This window comes from Balaenoptera musculus, chromosome 14 (genome assembly GCF_009873245.2).
Source record: "Balaenoptera musculus isolate JJ_BM4_2016_0621 chromosome 14, mBalMus1.pri.v3, whole genome shotgun sequence".
Taxonomy (NCBI): domain Eukaryota; kingdom Metazoa; phylum Chordata; class Mammalia; order Artiodactyla; family Balaenopteridae; genus Balaenoptera; species Balaenoptera musculus.
This window is the reverse complement of record NC_045798.1, coordinates 47,501,956-47,520,079: the sequence shown is the minus strand read 5'-3', so window position 1 is coordinate 47,520,079 and position 18,124 is coordinate 47,501,956. Positions and strand designations below refer to the sequence as shown.

Genomic DNA, 18,124 nt, shown 5'->3' with positions numbered 1-18,124 from the left:
GTTGTCAATTTCCCAAATAGGGATTCCATTAAAAATGTAAACATTAACAATTGTAAGGAAAGAGGATCTGGAGTTCTGGCTTGAAAGAGAGTGTTAGTGCTTCAAATAAAACATTGCATCATTGGTGACTTTGTTTAACATTGGAATTCATTAAAAACATGTTTCTAATTAAATAATTACCAAGCTGAGGCCATGCTGGTTAACTCTGCCTACTCTATTTTGCATATTAGTTTAGTTGCTTTGATGATACACATTGCTCAGTTTTGGCAGGATATTATTACATTGTTTTCTGTAATTAAACTGTCATGCAATATTGATTAAAAATACCATGCAATGTTAGCTCTCTAAATTTTTCTCCGTTTTGAAATAATTTTAGAAAGGAACCTTTGATCCAAATATTTGCCAAGTAAATATTATTGGCAGCCTATTATGTGACAGGCCCTCCCACTGGGAGCTGCAAAGGTGAACGAGTCACAGTTTCCTGTTTTTAAGATACTCATATGCTGATCAGAGGGAGAGATATTAGAAACACATATGATTCATACTACCATTGGGCTTTGTTGCGTAAGATACACAACCCTATAGGGCAGGGAAGGTGGTATCTGCATTTGACCGTTGGGTTTGCCCCGTGTAGAGATCAGTCGTGGAGTTTCATTCAGAATCAAAATCAGTGTCTCTTTTGCTTCTATTCACATTTAACCTTTTCAATTAGCAGACAGTGTGCTAATTGAAAGATCACTCAGGATTCTAGTCCCAGCTCTGCCACTAACTTTCTGACTGATAGGGGCCCCATCAGAGTCACAGGCTTATTAAAAATGCATATCCAGTGACTATAGTAGATAACACTGTATCGTATAATTGAAATTTGCTATGAGAGTAGAACTTAAATATTTTCACCACACACACACACAGGTAAATATGTGAGGTGATAGATGTTTAACTCCACAGGGGTATCATTTTACAGTACATACATATATCAAATTATATCTTACAATTTAATTGCCAGTTATACTTCAATAAAGCTGAAAAAAAAAAAAAAAGCACATCCAGGCTTTTTTGCAGATGCCGCCACCCCGGAACCTCCCGCGCTGCCCAACCACGGTCAACCCTACCGTGTTCTCTGACATCGCCGGCGGCGGCGAGCCCTGGGGCCGCGTCTCCTTCGAGCTGTTTGCAGACAAAGTTCCAAAGACAGCAGAAAACTTTCGTGCTCTGAGCACTGGGGAGAAAGGCTTTGGTTATAAAGATTCCTGCTTTCACAGAATAATTCCGGGATTTATGTGCCAGGGTAGTGACTTCACACGCCATAATGGCACTGGTGGCAAGTCCATCTCTGGGGAGAAATTTGATGATGAGAATTTCCTCCTGAAGCATACGGGTCCTGGCATCTTGTCCGTGGCAAATGCTGGCCCCAACACAAACGGTTACCAGTTTTTCATCTGCACTGCCGAGACTGAGTGGTTGGATGGCAAGCATGTGGTCTTTGGCAAGGTGAAAGAGGGCATGAATATTGTGGAAGCCATGGAGCGCTTTGGGTCCAGGAATGGCAAGACCAGCAAGAAGATCACCATTGCTGACTGTGGACAAATCTAACAATAAATTTGACTTGTGTTCTATCTTAACCACCAGAGAGCACCCCTTCATCCCCGTCTGCTCAAAATATCCTATAATCTTTGTGCTCTCATTGCACTTCTTTGGGTTCCATATTTTCCTTATCCCCCTCCAAGTTTAGCTGAATTGCAAAGTTAAGTTCACGGTTATGAAATAAAACCTAAACAACCAAAAAAAAAAAAAAAAAGCACATCCGTAGGTCCTACCCAGATCTACTGAATTAGAACTCGGGGCAGGGCCTGGAATCTGCATTTTAAACAGGCACCACAGATCAACTATACTGCATTTAAAAAATAAAAATTTAAAATAAAATGAACAGGCACTGCAGGAGATTATTACACAGGCTGAAGTTTGAGAAACACTGGACTGCAGGGCTGTGTAAAGTCTTTTCCAGATCCACAAATTCGACGCAGTGGGGTTGCGATGCAGCTGCCATCCACGTCTTCCTGGAGCTACCACACCCTGCAGCTCCGCCCACATCTTCTTCTCTTCAGTTAACTCATCACAGAGAAGATTGAAGGAGAGAAGGGAAAGCAGCAGGAGTAGGCCCCATGGGAGCCTGAGCCACTGGCTGTGTTCGGACAGTTCGCTGTGCCTTTTGGACCTACTTGGGTCTGGTTACACATACACCAGGGGCTGGCAAACCACAGCCCATGGGCCAAATCCAGCCCGACACCTGTTTTGTAGCTTGCATTCTTTGTGAACTAAGAATGGTTTTTACATTTTTAAATGGGAAAAAAATCAAAATAAGAATAACATATCATACCCATAAAATTATATGAAATTCAAATTTCAATGTCAATAAATTAAGTCTTCTTGGAACACAGCCACAGCTCATTCATGTACATTTTGTTTATGGCCACTAAATTTGCTCTGAGTGCCATGTGCCGAGGCTGGTCTCAGCTAATGGGGGGATTCCATTTTCTTTGTCGGTGACTGACCGGGGGTAGGTATGTGACCAAGGAGAAATCAGAGAAAGTCTTCTAGGGGCTCCAGGGAAACGTCCTCCTCCCTTATAAAGTGGTACAAAGAGATTTCCTTAAATCTTTGAACAATGTCATCCGAGGGCATCCTGCTTGGATTTTCTTCAGTTGCCGTCTTGCATGGGGAAAAGTCCATGAACAGTGGAGATATTGAGCTGGAACTCTGACACAGCTGGTATATATATATTTTTTCTCTCTTTTTCCTCTCTTGCCAACAACATCAAGAATGCTCCAAAGTTATTGCACTTTTCTGATTAAGAACATTCTGGGTAAAATGATTCCTGACTTGTGGTCTAGAAGGAGAGAAAGTATGCTGTGGATATCTTGCATTGCAAGAAAGACAGAGCTGGGTTATTATAGGTGTTGACATTTCCTATGAGCCCCACTTACAAAACTGAGATTAAGTAACTTGCCCAAGTTCACATAGCTGGTCAGCATGGATCTGAACCCAGCAGCCAAGCTCCAGCACCTGTGGTGTTGACCTCTGCACACCACTGCCCTCTCCTCGAGGTCTGGATGAGGCCGATGCTCTCTCTCACCTCCCACCTCCTTTTCAGGGTGGGTCTGATAATCAGGCATGGACAATCAGTGCGTTCCATTCTCACGGCCAGAGTCACTGGTTCAGGTGGGATATGTGACACAAGGTAGGCCAGGGAGTCTCAACCCCAAGGCTTTTCTGGAACTATTAGAAAGAGAATCTATGTCAGATGAAATAGCCAAACCAACAGGTTGTACACCTGAAGCTGCTGTTGGCCATCATTCCACACACAGAGAGAGAGCCAACACAGGACTATGCAATCCAAGGAAGGAGACAGACAGAGCTCCTGCTGACATATGTGAATCTGCATCTAGCAGGCCTGACAACCCTTCTTTCTTTCTTCTCCTTCTTTCTTTTTCTTTCTTTCTTTTCTTTTTTCTTCTTTTTTCTTTCTTTCTTCTCCTTTCTTTCTTTTTCGTTCTTCTTTTTCTTTCTTTCTTTCTCCCTCCCTCCCTCCCTCCCTTTCTTCTCTCTTCCTTCCTTCCTTCCTCCTTTCCTTTCCTTTCCTTTCCTTTCCTTTCCTTTCCTTTCCTTTCCTTTCTTTACCCCCGAGATTTGCTTGCATCAGCTTGTATTTTTTCTTTCGCAGCCACAACCCATGGGTAATACAGGAGCCATCAACATTCTTCAGCAGATGAAGACCTAAGCAAGTGCCGAGACCTTGGGGATACATAGTTGCGTGAGAAGTGGACTGTGTCTTCACAAAACTAAACAAAGTGAACTGTGGATACAGTAGAGTGTGCCACGGGCCATGCTGTTGTGTGTATAGAGTGTGATGGGGAGAAGGGGTCCTCGTTTAGATTGAGGATTTAGGAAAGGCTCCCAGAAGCTAAGTAGGAGGTAGAAGGAAGGACATTTTAGGCAGAGGGAATAACAATATAAAGGCAAAGAAGGGTCAGCTAGCGTGTTATCCTTAATTCTGGAGACCACGAGTAGTTTGTTATGGGGCTGGTGCAAAGGGTGCGTTTTGAAATGTGTTGGCAGATAGGCCCAAGGGTAGGGAGACATCAGATCATGAAGGATCTTTATCTTTCAGATGGAAAATCATTTAAAGATTTAAGCGGGAGAAAAGGTGGTTAGGTTTGTTAGTAAGATGATCACCTTGGCTCTAGTGTGGAGGATAGATGGAGAATAGGCAATGTTCTCTCACTCATGAGACTGTGAGCATCTCTCTTTAATTCTGTTTTTCACAGCAATCTGATTGCCAACATCTCGACAGAAGGGCCATAGTAAAAGTGAGAAATCAGTATCAATGTCGGAGAAAAAGCAAACCAAAGCAAACCAAAGAAAACAAGTATATCCTTTCAGCCCCCAGCAGGGCCACTATTTGAATACACACCAATTAAATTTCGAATGAAAATCATTGCTACCAAAATCAGTCTTAGTATGAGTGTTGGAAACTCCTTTCTCCTTCTGTGAAAAGGTTTTATTTTTTTTCACTAAAACTTAAGGAGGACTCAGGGGTTTATAGGATTCATTCAGGAGCAGTTCACTATAGGAATGTGTTAGTGGAATGGGCAGTGAAACGCCATCATTTGATCCCAAGAAAGCCTGTCATTTGATTCCATTTACAGTGGGTAGCGCACATCAGTGGGCGGTGTAGCCCGGGGCTGTGACCTACTTTGCGGCTGATGTCTTCCACTGTTCCTGGGAGGGAGGTTATTTTTGTTTCCGCTCATCTCTTATACGCACACAGGAAACATAAGCATCTGATGCTCCCTGAAAACATCCCGATAGTTCTAGGGCAAAATGAGCTTCAAGGTTATTTAATTTATGCCTCTTAAATCCTGACACTTTTTTCCCCAAGTGAATTATATGCAGTATATAGAACTTTTAACCTTTTACTCATCTTTTCCTTACCATCACTTTTTTTTTTTTTTAAGAAAATATGCCAAGGCTTAAGTGGCTGATTATGAACTCCCAGCTTTTGTGCTCCTGGATATAACATTTGTTTTGTTTTCCTGAAAGATTGCACTAAAATCCTCTTTTCTTGGTATGTGTATTCTTTTTTTTTTTTTAAAAGATTTATTTGATTGATTGATTGATTGATTGATATGTTGGGTCTTTGTTTCTGTGCGAGGGCTTTCTCTAGTTGTGGCAAGCGGGGGCCACTCTTCATCGCGGTGCGCGGGCCTCTCACTATCGCGGCCTCTCTTGTTGCGGAGCACAGGCTCCAGACGCGCAGGCTCAGTAGTTGTGGCTCACGGGCCTAGTTGCTCCGCGGCATGTGGGATCTTCCCAGACCAGGGCTCGAACCCGCGTCCCCTGCATTAGCAGGCAGATTCTCAACCACTGTGCCAGCAGGGAAGCCCCGGTATGTGTATTCTAATTTGAAAAAAAATGATAATTTAAAAGAAGTTTCAGTAACATTTCATTAGGAAAACAACTGGAGCACATCTTCATGGTACACTTGGAGGAGGTTAGTGATGTAAGAAACACATGTAGTGTCTCTACCTTTTAATATCCAGGGATTTGTTGGCTTTTAGTTATCCTTGGATTAGTCTGGTTTTAATTTTATCTGGCTTATTTAGAAGCTATTGCCATGCTTGTTTAAAAGGAAGTCTTCTCACATATTAGGCAGTCATTTTGTGGGAGTTTATTCAGACTAATTTTATGTTTTGATTATGTCTCTGAGTTCATCTAGCATCATGAGGCTTAGTTAACCTTCTGTTGGTACAATGGTGCCTGATATTTGTGAGCTGGGGAAAACCTTTTTCTTCCCATCAGAATCTGTAGTTCATGACAATAAACCTCACCCAGGTATTCCTATAACAACACACCAAAATAACAGTATAGACCATAAGCAGTAAGGAACACCAGCTTTAGAATGACTCATCTGTACTCAAATCCTAACTCTACTACTACAAAGCTATATGATATCAAGGAAGTGACCCTTGGGATCTTCATCTGAAAAATGGTGTAATATTTACTGCAAGTGGTTGTTTTGAGTTATTAATGAAATAAAATGCCGAAGAAGTTACCTAATATGGCATCTACTAATGACAGTGTTTCAAGTCAGGAAACTATTGTTATAATTCCCTTTTCTTTTTATCTCACCTTTTGTGTTTCTCCCAATATCTTTCTAGTTTGGAAATGGAGTCTAGCTAACATTTATAATGTTGATCCTATTTTGATATTTTGGCTACTATTTCCTTTCAAATATCGAATTCTTCCTTTCTGGTCTTGATCTGTTATTTTGATTTTTCTCAAATAGTTTCACTGTCTGGATATAATAATCTTACTTTATCTTATCCATTTTATTTCCTCTACTCTTTGAGGTCTCTTTTTCTTCTTGACTGGTTATGCTGATAACTATGATCAAAGTTTCTATCTTTAGACACCAAATTTCATCCCATTTGCTGTCAGAGCCTCTCAGGGTGAATTTAGAATCTACCAGCTGACATTTTCTTTCTTTTTTTTCTTAGAAATATTTTTATGACAAGGGTTTTTATGGGGGGATGCGCTTTTTTAAAAAATTGAAATATTTCTAACCTGACATTTTTATTGAAGGATGACTTAGACTTGCAATCTTTACTGCTTTTATTTTGTATTTAAAATTTTTTAATATTTTTCTATAAATGCTTTAAATTTTTTTAATTGTCCCTCATACTTAATATTATTCTTTTTCTCAAATATTTCCAATGTGTACAATGTGATGATATACATATACCTTGTGAAAGGATTCCCCACATCGAGTTAATGAGCACATCCATCACCATCATTTTACTTTTGCATTTTTGGTGAGAACATTTAAGTTCTATTCTTTTAGCAAATTTCAATTATGTAATACAGTATTATCCACTCTAGTCACCATGTTTTACATTAAATCCTCAGACCTTATTCATCTTATACTGAAAGCTTGTGCCCTTTTACCAAGCTGTCCCTCTTTGCCTGACCCCCAGCTCCTGGCAACCACTCTTCTACTCTGTTTCTATGAGTTTGATTTTTTTTTCTTTCCTTGCTTTTTTAGATTCCACATACAAGTGATACCATGCAGTGTTTGTCTTTGCCTGGCTTATTTCATTCAGCATAATGCCCTCCAGTTTCATCCATGTTGTTACGGTGTTTAAAGGACAACCACCATGTACACATTTCCTGGCATCTGAACATTGGAGCTCAGCCAGTGGGACCTAAAAGTCCCGTCCCTCACGAGGCCAGTTTCTGAATGGTGACACATATAAAAGAAACACAAACTGGGCTCCAGTGTTTGGCTTTACCAAACATTTCTTGAGAATCTGGAAACTGGAATATATATTGCATTTTCATATAATTGAATTTAATTTTAATATAATTGTATTTAATTTAAATATAATTGTATTTAATTTAAATACTAATACTAGTATTTAGATAACTCTTCCACTCTCCACAGTGGCTCTCCTATCTACTCCCTCCCCTGTCTTTCTATTCTACACGTTGCTTTTTTTTTTTTAAATTTATTCATTATTTATTTATTTATTTTTTGTCTGTGTGTGTCTTCGTTGCTGCGCGCGGGCTTTCTCTAGTTGCGCCGAGCGGGGACAACTCTTAGTTGTGGTGCGCGGGCTTTTCATTGCGGTGGCTTCTCTTGTTGCAGAGCACGGGCTCTAGGCACGCGGGCTTCAGTAGTTGTGGCACGCAGGCTCAGTAGTGGTGGCTTGTGGGCTCTGGAGCGCAGGCTTAGTAGTTGTGACGCACGGGCTTAGTTGCTCCGCGGCACGTGGGATCTTCCCAGACCAGGGATCGAACCCGTGTCCCCGGCATTGGCAGGCGAATTCTTAAACACTGAGCAGCCAGGGAAGCCCATACACGCTGCTCTTTGCCACCAAACTAGTTTTCTCCTCTTGACTCCCAGTCCCAGCTTCGTCAAGCTCTTCCTACTCTCTCTGTTCCCCAGATTTCTTCTCCATGGGTATCTCCAAGCTCTTTCTCATGTGGAACAATTTAGCTACTCTTAGATTCTCCATGTGTCTTTTCTACCTTGTTTACCCATTAATTATAACAAAGGCACATACTTAAAAGAAATTATTTTTAAAATTGAGGTATGATTGACCTACAAAAAGCTGTTCTTATTTAATATATACATCTTGATGAGCTTGCAGATAAGTGTAAACCTGTGAAACCATGACCATAACCAATGCCATAAACAAAACCGTCACCTCTAAAAGTTTCCTCCCTCCTTCTTTAACACATTTTTGTTATAAGTGTGTCAATGTGATTTACCTAAAACTGTAGCCTTCCTGCATCAACATGACTTAGTTGTTTGTTCCTGAAAACACTTGTTCAGAGCAAACCAATAAATAACTTCACTGTTTGCTTCAGGAAATTCCATAAACCAAGTTATTGGAGATAATAGATTGCTTACCTGGGCAAAATCTTGTTTATTAACCACAGGTTACTTATTCAAGACCCTTGCTTTGCTGTGCCCACCAACCTAAATATAAATAAATTAATAAAGTAATAATAAAGTAACGTTTATGTATGACATGTAAAAGTAAACTTTATGTATAATATAAACAGATATAAATTTCCCTGCCTTGAAGACCCATCTTAAAACACTTGAGCTCAGACCCCAGAGCTGTAAAAATATCTCACTTCTGAGTTCCCCCTTCTGAGATGCTGCTAAGATTGTCAAGATTGTCTTCTCTCTTTGGCAGAAAGTTCTAATAAATTTACCTTTGCTTTATTAAAAGGTGATATTTTGGAGAGATGAACTGAGCAAATAAATATTTTCTCATTTATCTTGTGCTCTTGGTAATTCCGTGTTTAAAGGACACACATAAAGACCTGTCTGTATTTATAATTTGCTTTTTACAGAGAATTCTACTTTGATTTTTATTTTTAAAATTTATTTTTATTGAAGTATAGCTGATTTACAATGTTGTGTCAATCTCTGCTGTACAGCAAAGTGACTCAGTTTTACGCAAATAGACATTCTTTTCAAAAAATATTCTTTTCCATTATGGTTTATCCCAGGAGATTGGACCTGTGCTATACAGTAGGACCTTGGTGTTTATCCATTCTAAATGTAGTAGTTTGCATCTACCAAACCCAATTTCCCAGTCCATCCCTCTCCCTTCCCCCGTCCCCCTTGGCAACCACAAGTCTGATCTCTATGTCTGTGAGTCTGTTTCTGAAGAATCCTACTTTTAATTAGAAGAAGTACAATACTTAGACCCAGCTCATGAGGTGTCTTTATTTCTGGGATGTGTTTAACTTCTAGTAGACATGAGTGGATGACTACAGCTGGCCTTAGGCAAAATTGTGAAGCAGGTTAAAATGAATTTCAATACAATAAATCTGCGTTGTCGCCTATTTCTCACTGAATATTTGACAAACCTACCTGAGGTAACCCAGTCTCTCCTGCCGTCCTGGGACCTGCACTCAGTTCAGTCAACTTGCTTCCCAAGTTCTCCCCTATCCCCTCCCACCGTCCTCTCTGCCACATATACCCCTCCCACCATCACCCCATTAACAATTTTATCACTCCTTGGTACGTTCGTGATTTTATAACAGGTTTGTAATCCTAGGAATCAGAGCAGGAATTCCCATCTCTGATTTCTCATGTCCAGGACTGAGGAGCCCTGAGAGTCTGTATTACTAACAATATGTTAAGAATTTAGCTTTATCCATTTTGGGGTGTGCGAAGGTGGGAAGAGAGGGCATGAGGGTGAAGGGGAGGACAGGGAGGGAAGAGGTACAGAGAACTAAGGAGGGTAGATGAGATTGGCACCTCCTGGCATGTGACACTGACAGTCTCAGAAAATAACACACGTTAACATGTTAAAGCTCGGAGTTATGACCTTCCAGTGAACCTTCTCATTTAATCTGTGAAGCCCAGAAAGTTGCTTAAAGTTCTATAATTACAGGCAGAACCAAAAAGACAATTTATCTATGACCACTCGACATCTAAAGATGGGAGTTAACTGGAAAGAAATTAGGTAATCTGCGGGCCCTGAAAAGTTAGGATTTAGTCCCAGAAAGAGGGGAGGTTTATATTACTGTTCTAGGCAGAATGGAATGACACAAAGGAAAGTCTCAGGTTTCAAGACTTTATGTGATAAGTAATTATTGAGTGACTGCTGTGTACCAGGCACCAGCAATGAAATATGTTTCATCCTTTTTTCTCAAAGTTCGTTAAGAGGTGAACATTGTTAGGGATCATTACATTTTTTAAGAAAACTGCCGTCTGTTTTTGACTGCCTGTCAAGTTCAGTTGTTAGGGTATGAAATTATAGTGGTGTGCATGAGAAGGAATTTACATCTAACATGCTGGCCCCATTTCCTCCTCCCCTGTGCTCTTAATTATATGATGTCATAAAGCAATTATTGTGACATCTAATCATGAATTTCATTTGTAACAGAGAAATATCATAATGACTGATATATTGCCGTCAATCTTGCCGATGAATTTGGAGGTTTATAAGCCTTGAAAATTACTTGGGAAGTAGCTTTGACTTATCTAGATAAAAATATGCTTCTCCTTGCCTGTGCTCACAGAATTTATGCTGTAGTTGCAAAACTGAACTACGGTAAGAAATGCTCTATAATCTGTTTTAATTATAAGAGAACAGACTGTCTTGTCAATCATTTACTGACAGTTTGTGTTGTGTCAGCAAGTGACGGGGATTGATAAAACGTGCTTCAATCATACAATCCGAATTAGTGTAAAAAAGGACTACACAGATTCCTCTGCTAAGAGGAAGTAAAGTGGTGAAGAAATTGGGGTAAGAATGCAGATCAGAAAATATTAATTTGAGGACATGTTGTGAGGCTCTGTAGGGGAAATGAGGGGAAGAGATGCGTAAGAGGGCAAAAACTACAAGGATCCAGGCAAATTGGTAAAGTTCTCTGTGTTAAAGGAAATAAGTGACGAAGAGGCAAAGGAGGCCACTTCCCAAGGGGAATAAGACAATATGTGCTGATGGGAGTTTGCATGGAATGAGGGGCAGGTTTGAGAAGTAAAGAGAGTCAGCAAAATGGTCAGGAGGCTCAAGGGACAGCCAGGGCCATTGAGACGTTGGAATAGCCTCCTGGGGGGGGCACCAGGAAGCTGCTCTTGCTGGACCGGAGGGTAAACCCACAGGAACACAGGGCTCTGCTCCCCACAATGAAGCCTGAGCAGTCCCGTGCAATGAACTGACCTAAGCTATCAGCTACACAGCTTCAGTAGCAATGGTCATTGTCAATGCCAGCTTGAATTCTCATGCTCCACCAACTTTGTCTCCCTTGAAAATATCCCTTCCCACTTCTGTGACCAGACATACCCAATACCATGGCTCAAGTTGCCCACCAAAGAGTGGCAGCTAATCTGTCATTATTCCTTGAGCTGCAGATGGCTTTGATAGAGGGTGTGGAGTCCAAATCTTGGAGGCGGAGGGGGTAAAGAGACTTTGGTGTGATATAGGGGGAGAAACGTCAGTAAACTCCCAAGCTTTTAGGTCACCAGGTAATCTGCAGAATATCAGTTCTCAGGCCCTAGCGCTGAGCCTCAAACCTTTGCTAATTTGTATCCATGGGGTGATAAAGAGTGATGGGGTGAGGCATGAGGTGGCTCCTGGTGGAAGTAGAGGAGGTGTTACAGATACTGATAATCTGGAGAGGGAATAAGGGCCACAGCTGGGGTGTGACTCTGATCCCAACTGGTTGAGGGTTGGGAAGGGATGAGGGTCAGCAGCGTTTGCTAAAGTTCTGTACTTGATATGAAGCAGTTCTTTAAAGAGGTGATTTTATGCCTTGCCAGGAACCTTTGATTTGGCACAATGGCAAAATGTATCCTCTGTCAAAATATCTGCAGCAAAGTTATGTTTTAGGAGCAAATCTTGTGGCAGTTTCAAGAGAAATTGAAGACGGGAAAAGACAGACTTGTTAGAATAATCTAGATATGAAGTGACTGGGGTTTGCATTGGAGATCCAGCAGATGGCATGATAACAGCTTATCTGAACAAATCATGGAGGATATATGAGAGAAGTGGAAATCCATTCTGGCGCCTCCCAGATGCTCGTCCAGGGCTCAGCTGGATTATTGAACAATACAGATTTGTGGGCTCCATGCCTGAAATTCTGATTCGGGAGGTCTGCGAGGGGCCTCGTGGGTGATTCTGCTGTAGACTCAAGGTAGGAGCCGTTTGCCACCAGTTCAGAGGTCTCAACCTTGTCTTCCCATTAAAACATCCTGATGGACTTTAAACAAATGCTGCTATTCACAGCCCACCCTGTACCATCTACATGAGTCTTTGGGAGGGGCTCACGCATAAGTACGCAAAAAGAATCTCCCAGATGATTTTAATGTGCAGCCAAGATTGAGAACCATTGCTCAAGACCATAACATGGTTGTTAGACTTCAGACTTAATGTTCTCAGAGCTTAGACAAGGGGCAGGGAGGAGTAACCTCCTGCTCCCCCCAAAAGAAACATCTGGCTAATGATAATCTAGGGTCAAATATTTGGCATTTGTTACTATCATTTTTAAGAAGAACATAAAACAGATTGGGGGAAAAATGGTTGAATACCTAATTCAAAAGATTAGGATAGTGACATCTAGTGTTCAATTTAGATGCTTACTCAGAATTTCAGTGCTCTGCCCCCACCCCGCCCCTTGGTGAATATTATTTAAAGTAAAATGCAGAGAAATAATTTCCAGTAGTCTTTTAATTCAGAGTCTTCAAGGCTGTAGATTGGATGATTTGGAGATCCGCGTGAGGGAGTTAGTGAGTGGGCGTGTCCCAACTCAAGAAATATAATTATTCCTCTTCTTGCTTTCTAGTAAATTTGGAAAAGAAAAAAGAAAAAAAGAAAAAAACAAAAACCAGAAACCTGACACAGTAATTAACTGAGCCTTCCAGAACAACATCAAATAATTATCTCAAACAATTACCTGGTGTGCTGAGTTGGAGTAGAGCTTTTTACACTCCTGTCTGACCCCAAATCTAGAGCTTTTTCACCCACTCCCTTGATTAGAGGTGTAGACGCTCATCTTTCCAGGAAGACAGAGAATCCCAGCCTGCCTCAGCCCCAGCCATACAGACCAGAGCGTTTTGGGCCCCCAGGTCCCCCTTTCTCCCCGGTACGTCCATTGCTGGCTGTTCCCGGCTCACGGTGGACTGAAGGAGAAATGGAGACCCCGCAGGAAGACCGAGAAAGAACCACACGGGAGCCCGTTCTTTGCCTCCACTGTCTCCAGACAGGTGAGTCCGTCCTTGCTTCCAGGCAAGCAGGCGGGGAGGAGGGGCGGGACGCATTTTCAGTACCCTTCCTTCCTCTCTATGGAAATGAGAGCAGGAAGAAAATAAGCACCCCCTTCCCCCAGCGGCACACAGATACTTTCCTGAGTAAAAGGTGTCATTTTCTGCAAATTAATCTCTTTTGAATTTAAATAATGAGATAATGAGAAGATAATAAACCTTCTTCAGCATTTTTTTGGAATCTCAGAAACTGATGCAAGTAGTGGACAAGTGTATAGAGAATATAGAATATAAAGTCTTAATGCAAATTCAACCTATTACACATGAGATTCTTATAATGGGACGAAGGCAATCTGAGAACAGAGGTCTAGGAAGGGTCAGCACCATTTTCAGTAAGATGTGGGGCCCATATTAGAGAGAGAGCATGGGGACCGCATGGAAATCACAGCTTGCAGTTTCAAACTATGTCCAAATGGTCTTTATTTTTAACAATGGTTTTTTAGTTTGTGATCAGTAGAGTCTCCATTTCATTTAACTTGTAACTGGGGTAAGCCATCATGCAATAACTTGGATCTTAATTTTTCACACTGAGGAACAAGCCATTTTGCTAATTCCATAATCATATCAACAAACAAATTAGTGTTTATTCAATTTGTGAGAAAATTGGGGATCTCACTTGAGCAGCTGGCTTGCCAATTAATTAATTGGGGATCTCACTTGAGCAGTCTTGGCTTGCCAAATTAATTGTAGTGAACGACCTAATTTCTTAAGTAAATGAATTTGAAAAAAATCTCAGATCAAATAGGTTTGTCACTAAGAGGCAGAGCTGTTAGGTTACCGTGTTTCCAGTACCAGAGAAGTCACATTTTTTTTTTTTAAATTTATTTAATTTATTTATTTATGGCTGTGTTGGGTCCTCGTTTCTGTGCGAGGGCTTTCTCTAGTTGTGGCAAGCGGGGGCCACGCCTCATCGCGGTGCGCGGGCCTCTCACTATCGCGGCCTCTCTTGTTGCGGAGCACAGGCTCCAGACGCGCAGGCTCAGTAATTGTGGCTCACGGGCCCAGCTGCTCCGCGGCATGTGGGATCTTCCCAGACCAGGGCTCGAACCCGTGTCCCCTGCACTGGCAGGCAGACTCTCAACCACTGCGCCACCAGGGAAACCCAAGAAGTCCCATTTTTGGGTCTGAAGCTCTATTAACAAATGACATTTTCTAACGAGACCCTTTTTTTTTTTAAGATTATTTTGATGTGGACCATTTTTTAAGGCTTTATTGAATTTGTTACAATATTGCTTCTGTTTGTTTGTTTGTTTATTTATTTATTTATTTATGGCTGTGTTGGGTCTTCGTTTCTGTGCGAGGGCTTTCTCTAGTTGTGGCAAGCGGGGGCCACTCTTCATCGCGGTGCGCGGGCCTCTCACTATCGTGGCCTCTCTTGTTGCGGAGCACAGGCTCCAGACGCGCAGGCTCAGTAATTGTGGCTCACCTGCCTAGTTGCTCCGTGGCATGTGGGATCTTCCCAGACCAGGGCTTGAACCCGGGTGCCCTGCATTGGCAGGCAGATTCTCAACCACTGCGCCACCAGGGAAGCCTTGCTTCTGTTTTATGCTTTGTTTTTTTTGGCCGCGAGGCACGTGGCATCTTAGCTCCCGGACCAGAGATCAAGTCTTCTTTTTTTTTGGCCGCGTTGGGTCTTCGTTGCTGGGACTACTCTTCGTTCCCGTGCACGGGCTTCTCGTTGCAGTGGCTTCTCTTGTTGCAGAGCACGGGCTCTAGGCGCGCGGGCTTCAGCAGTTGTGGCTCGCGGGCTCTAGAGCGCAGGCTCAGTAGTGTGACGCGCGGGCTTAGTTGCTCCGCCGCATGTGGGATCTTCGCGGACCAGGGCTCGAACCCGTGTCCCCTGCATTGGCAGGCGGATTCTTAACCACTGCGCCACCAGGGAAGTGCCTCTAATGAGACCCTCTTTGGTCATCAGTCTGCTCCCAAAAATAGCTGGATGAAGCAAGTTGAGAATAATACAGCAGTGTGAATTTGAGGGCCAATGCTACATTTGATAAGTAAACATGGGACTGGATTTTTAGTTCCTATTTTTAAAGGATTGGAAAGTTAGACATGTCCTGGCAACTCAGGCCCTGAATGCCTGGCCTGTCTACTTCTGATCACATCCAGCTGTCCCCATAAAGAAAGAAAGCTCAGTGGCTTGTCTTTCTGGGACAGCCTGTGGTAATAAGACATGGCCCTAGTATGTGCTGTCTTCAGATCTCACCTTTTGAAGAACCTGAGCCTGCTTATAAGCAAAACAGAAAAAGAGATCAAAGGGCTATTTTTAATAATGATGTTATGAACAAGACTATCTGTTGTCAGTAATGAACAGAATCTAAGCCCTCTTTTTGAGGCCAAATTCACTAACAGTTTCAAATCCGCCTGTCCCACGACTTTCACTAGCTTGCACTGCCCCCAGGCAGCGTCTGCAGGCACGAGCCCTTCCATGTGAATTCCAGGTTTGGGGATATAAGCCTTTCCCAGGCTCGAACACGCTCAGGTGGTCTGCAGCGTGCCTTCTGACCCAAGGCCTCTCTATGCCTTCCAGGGCAGCTCCTTCCAGAAGTTCTCAAGGTGTATGAAAATGAAGCCTGACATTTCTTTCCTGCTCTGGCCAGTAACTAGTTCTTTGAATTGAGAATGAGTCACTAGCAATGAAACTATCTGATCAGGAGACTTATGTTCTAAAAACTGCTGTCTGGGGAAAAATGGCCGTGTTAATACACAAGCAAACAAACGTCTTCCCCACAATCACTGAAAATACCCCAAAGAAGCAATAACAGAGCAGAAAATTATAGCAGGGCTGAAGCTAACAAAGACTCAACTGCGGACGATAAACTACAAAGAGGATCTTCCAGGTGAAGCACAATTTGAACTAAAATGAACGAAGACTCTGGGGGTACATTGCTGTGTGATAGACGGTAAGTGGGTGTGATACAGAAGCACCAGCTGATTCCTCACAGCTTAGAGAGCAAGGGCTGGATGCATAGATGGGTTTCAGCAAAGATGGGAAATTCCCTGAAGTCTTCTTCATGAAGGGTTGCCAGGAGTGGCAGAGCTGGAGGGTAAAAAATTTCCCTCAGTTTTACTGAGGCATAATTGACAAATAAAATTGCAATATATTCAGTGTGTACCATGTGATGATTTGACATACATGTACATTGTTAAAGGATTTGGAGGATACATTTATTCACCAAACAGTGTTGGCAGTAAAAAGGGCTCTTCAGCCAAGCAGGGTCAATTTTTTTCTCCTTTCAACCAAGAGAGCAGATAGAAAGAAATGCCCAAAACTTCAGGAATACCAACCAAGGCTTATCGGGTACACGCAGCGCAGAGAACTCTCGGGGGCAGTTCTCTACAGAGGAGAGATGGAGGGAGAATAGGAAGGAGCAAGGCTTCGTGCAGGAAACTCTGATGTATGTGATGTCTGAGCAATGCCTGACCAGCTGCCAATTCCCATGGTCCTCTTTTGGTGGCTCTCAAATTCTGCGGCACAGAAGAATCATCTGGAGAAACTGTTTAAATACACGTTCCTGGCCCCCATCCCAAGAGGATCTTGAAAAAGCCTTAAAAATATGCTTTTTAAAAAAACCTAGTGCCTGATATTCCACCAGCCACATTTGGGAAGCACTCGATTGCTATTTATTCAATTGGGCAATAAATGAAAAATAATGAGATACTTGAGCCAGACTAGCAATCAGAGAGCCAGAAAATTAGAGCAAATGACCACCAAAGAACCAATTTCAGAATCTAGCAAATGAACAACAACCCCAAACCACTAAAAAGTACATTTTAAATGGTAAGTAAAAATTTATTAACTAAGAAGCAAAGCTCTGTGCATGTGAGCGTATGCCTGAAAACACACACACACACTATAGAACTATAAAACCATGGGTTTAATGATATTTAAGCAATAGGCAGGCACCATACTAAGAGCTTTATATGCATTAACTCATTTAATTGTCATCACATCCTATGAGGAAAATTCTTTTGTTACCTCAATATTATAGATGAGGAGTGGAGATTTGAGAGGTGAGATCATTTGTTCAAGGTTATAAAGCTAGAAAGTGCTGGGGCCAGAATTCCAAGCAGATTCAGGGCCTGTTCTAACCACCGCATTATTCTTTGCACCACAGTGTACTTTGAAGAGATCAATTAGAGAGTATAACAAATCTGACTAAGAAAAGAGAGAAGACATCATATTAAGAATGGCAAACTAAAAAAAAAAAAAAAAAGAATGGCAAACTAATTCATTCATTCCTTGAAATCATATATTTATTGTTCTGTGTCTCCTATGCATCTACCATGTGCCATGCCGGGCACCTGGGGTTTCAGCAGGGAAGATGAGGAACAAATCCCTTGCCCCTGTGAGTCTTACATTCTAGTTGAAGAAGCAGAAAAGAAGCAAACAAACATATCTTTCAGGTAAATATATATTTTAAAGAAAAATAAAGCAGAGCAAGGGTGTTGGATGGGAGCCTATTTGAAGTTGGGTTCTCAGCTATGGTGTCATCGGGGGAGGACAAATGTAGCTGTGGGGAGAGTCTAGCAAAAATCTTGGGAAGTGTATTCCGGACAATGGGGGCACACAAAGGTGGACCTGACCTTGGTGTTTTCAAGAAACGCGGTCAGGCTGGAGCAAAGGGGCAAGAGGAGTAACATTAGAAACCGACTTTGGATACAGATCATTGTCTACACTATTCCAATTCTAAGTCTGACCTCAGTGTACCCAATTCCAGGAAAATGGCCCCTCCTGCAAACAGCTGAAAATACACATATTAGTGAAGATGG

The 18,124-nt window shown here is 42.0% G+C and overlaps 1 protein-coding gene across 1 annotated transcript; it reads left to right on the top strand.

The window, feature by feature from the left end:
• The first annotated feature begins 1,062 nt into the window (after positions 1 to 1,062).
• On the top strand, positions 1,063 to 1,628 carry LOC118906720 (peptidyl-prolyl cis-trans isomerase A-like). Its single transcript, XM_036874295.1, has one exon. It carries the CDS (start codon positions 1,063 to 1,065, stop codon positions 1,591 to 1,593), a length of 531 nt encoding a protein of 176 aa, XP_036730190.1. The 3' UTR covers positions 1,594 to 1,628.
• The last annotated feature ends 16,496 nt before the right edge of the window (positions 1,629 to 18,124 follow it).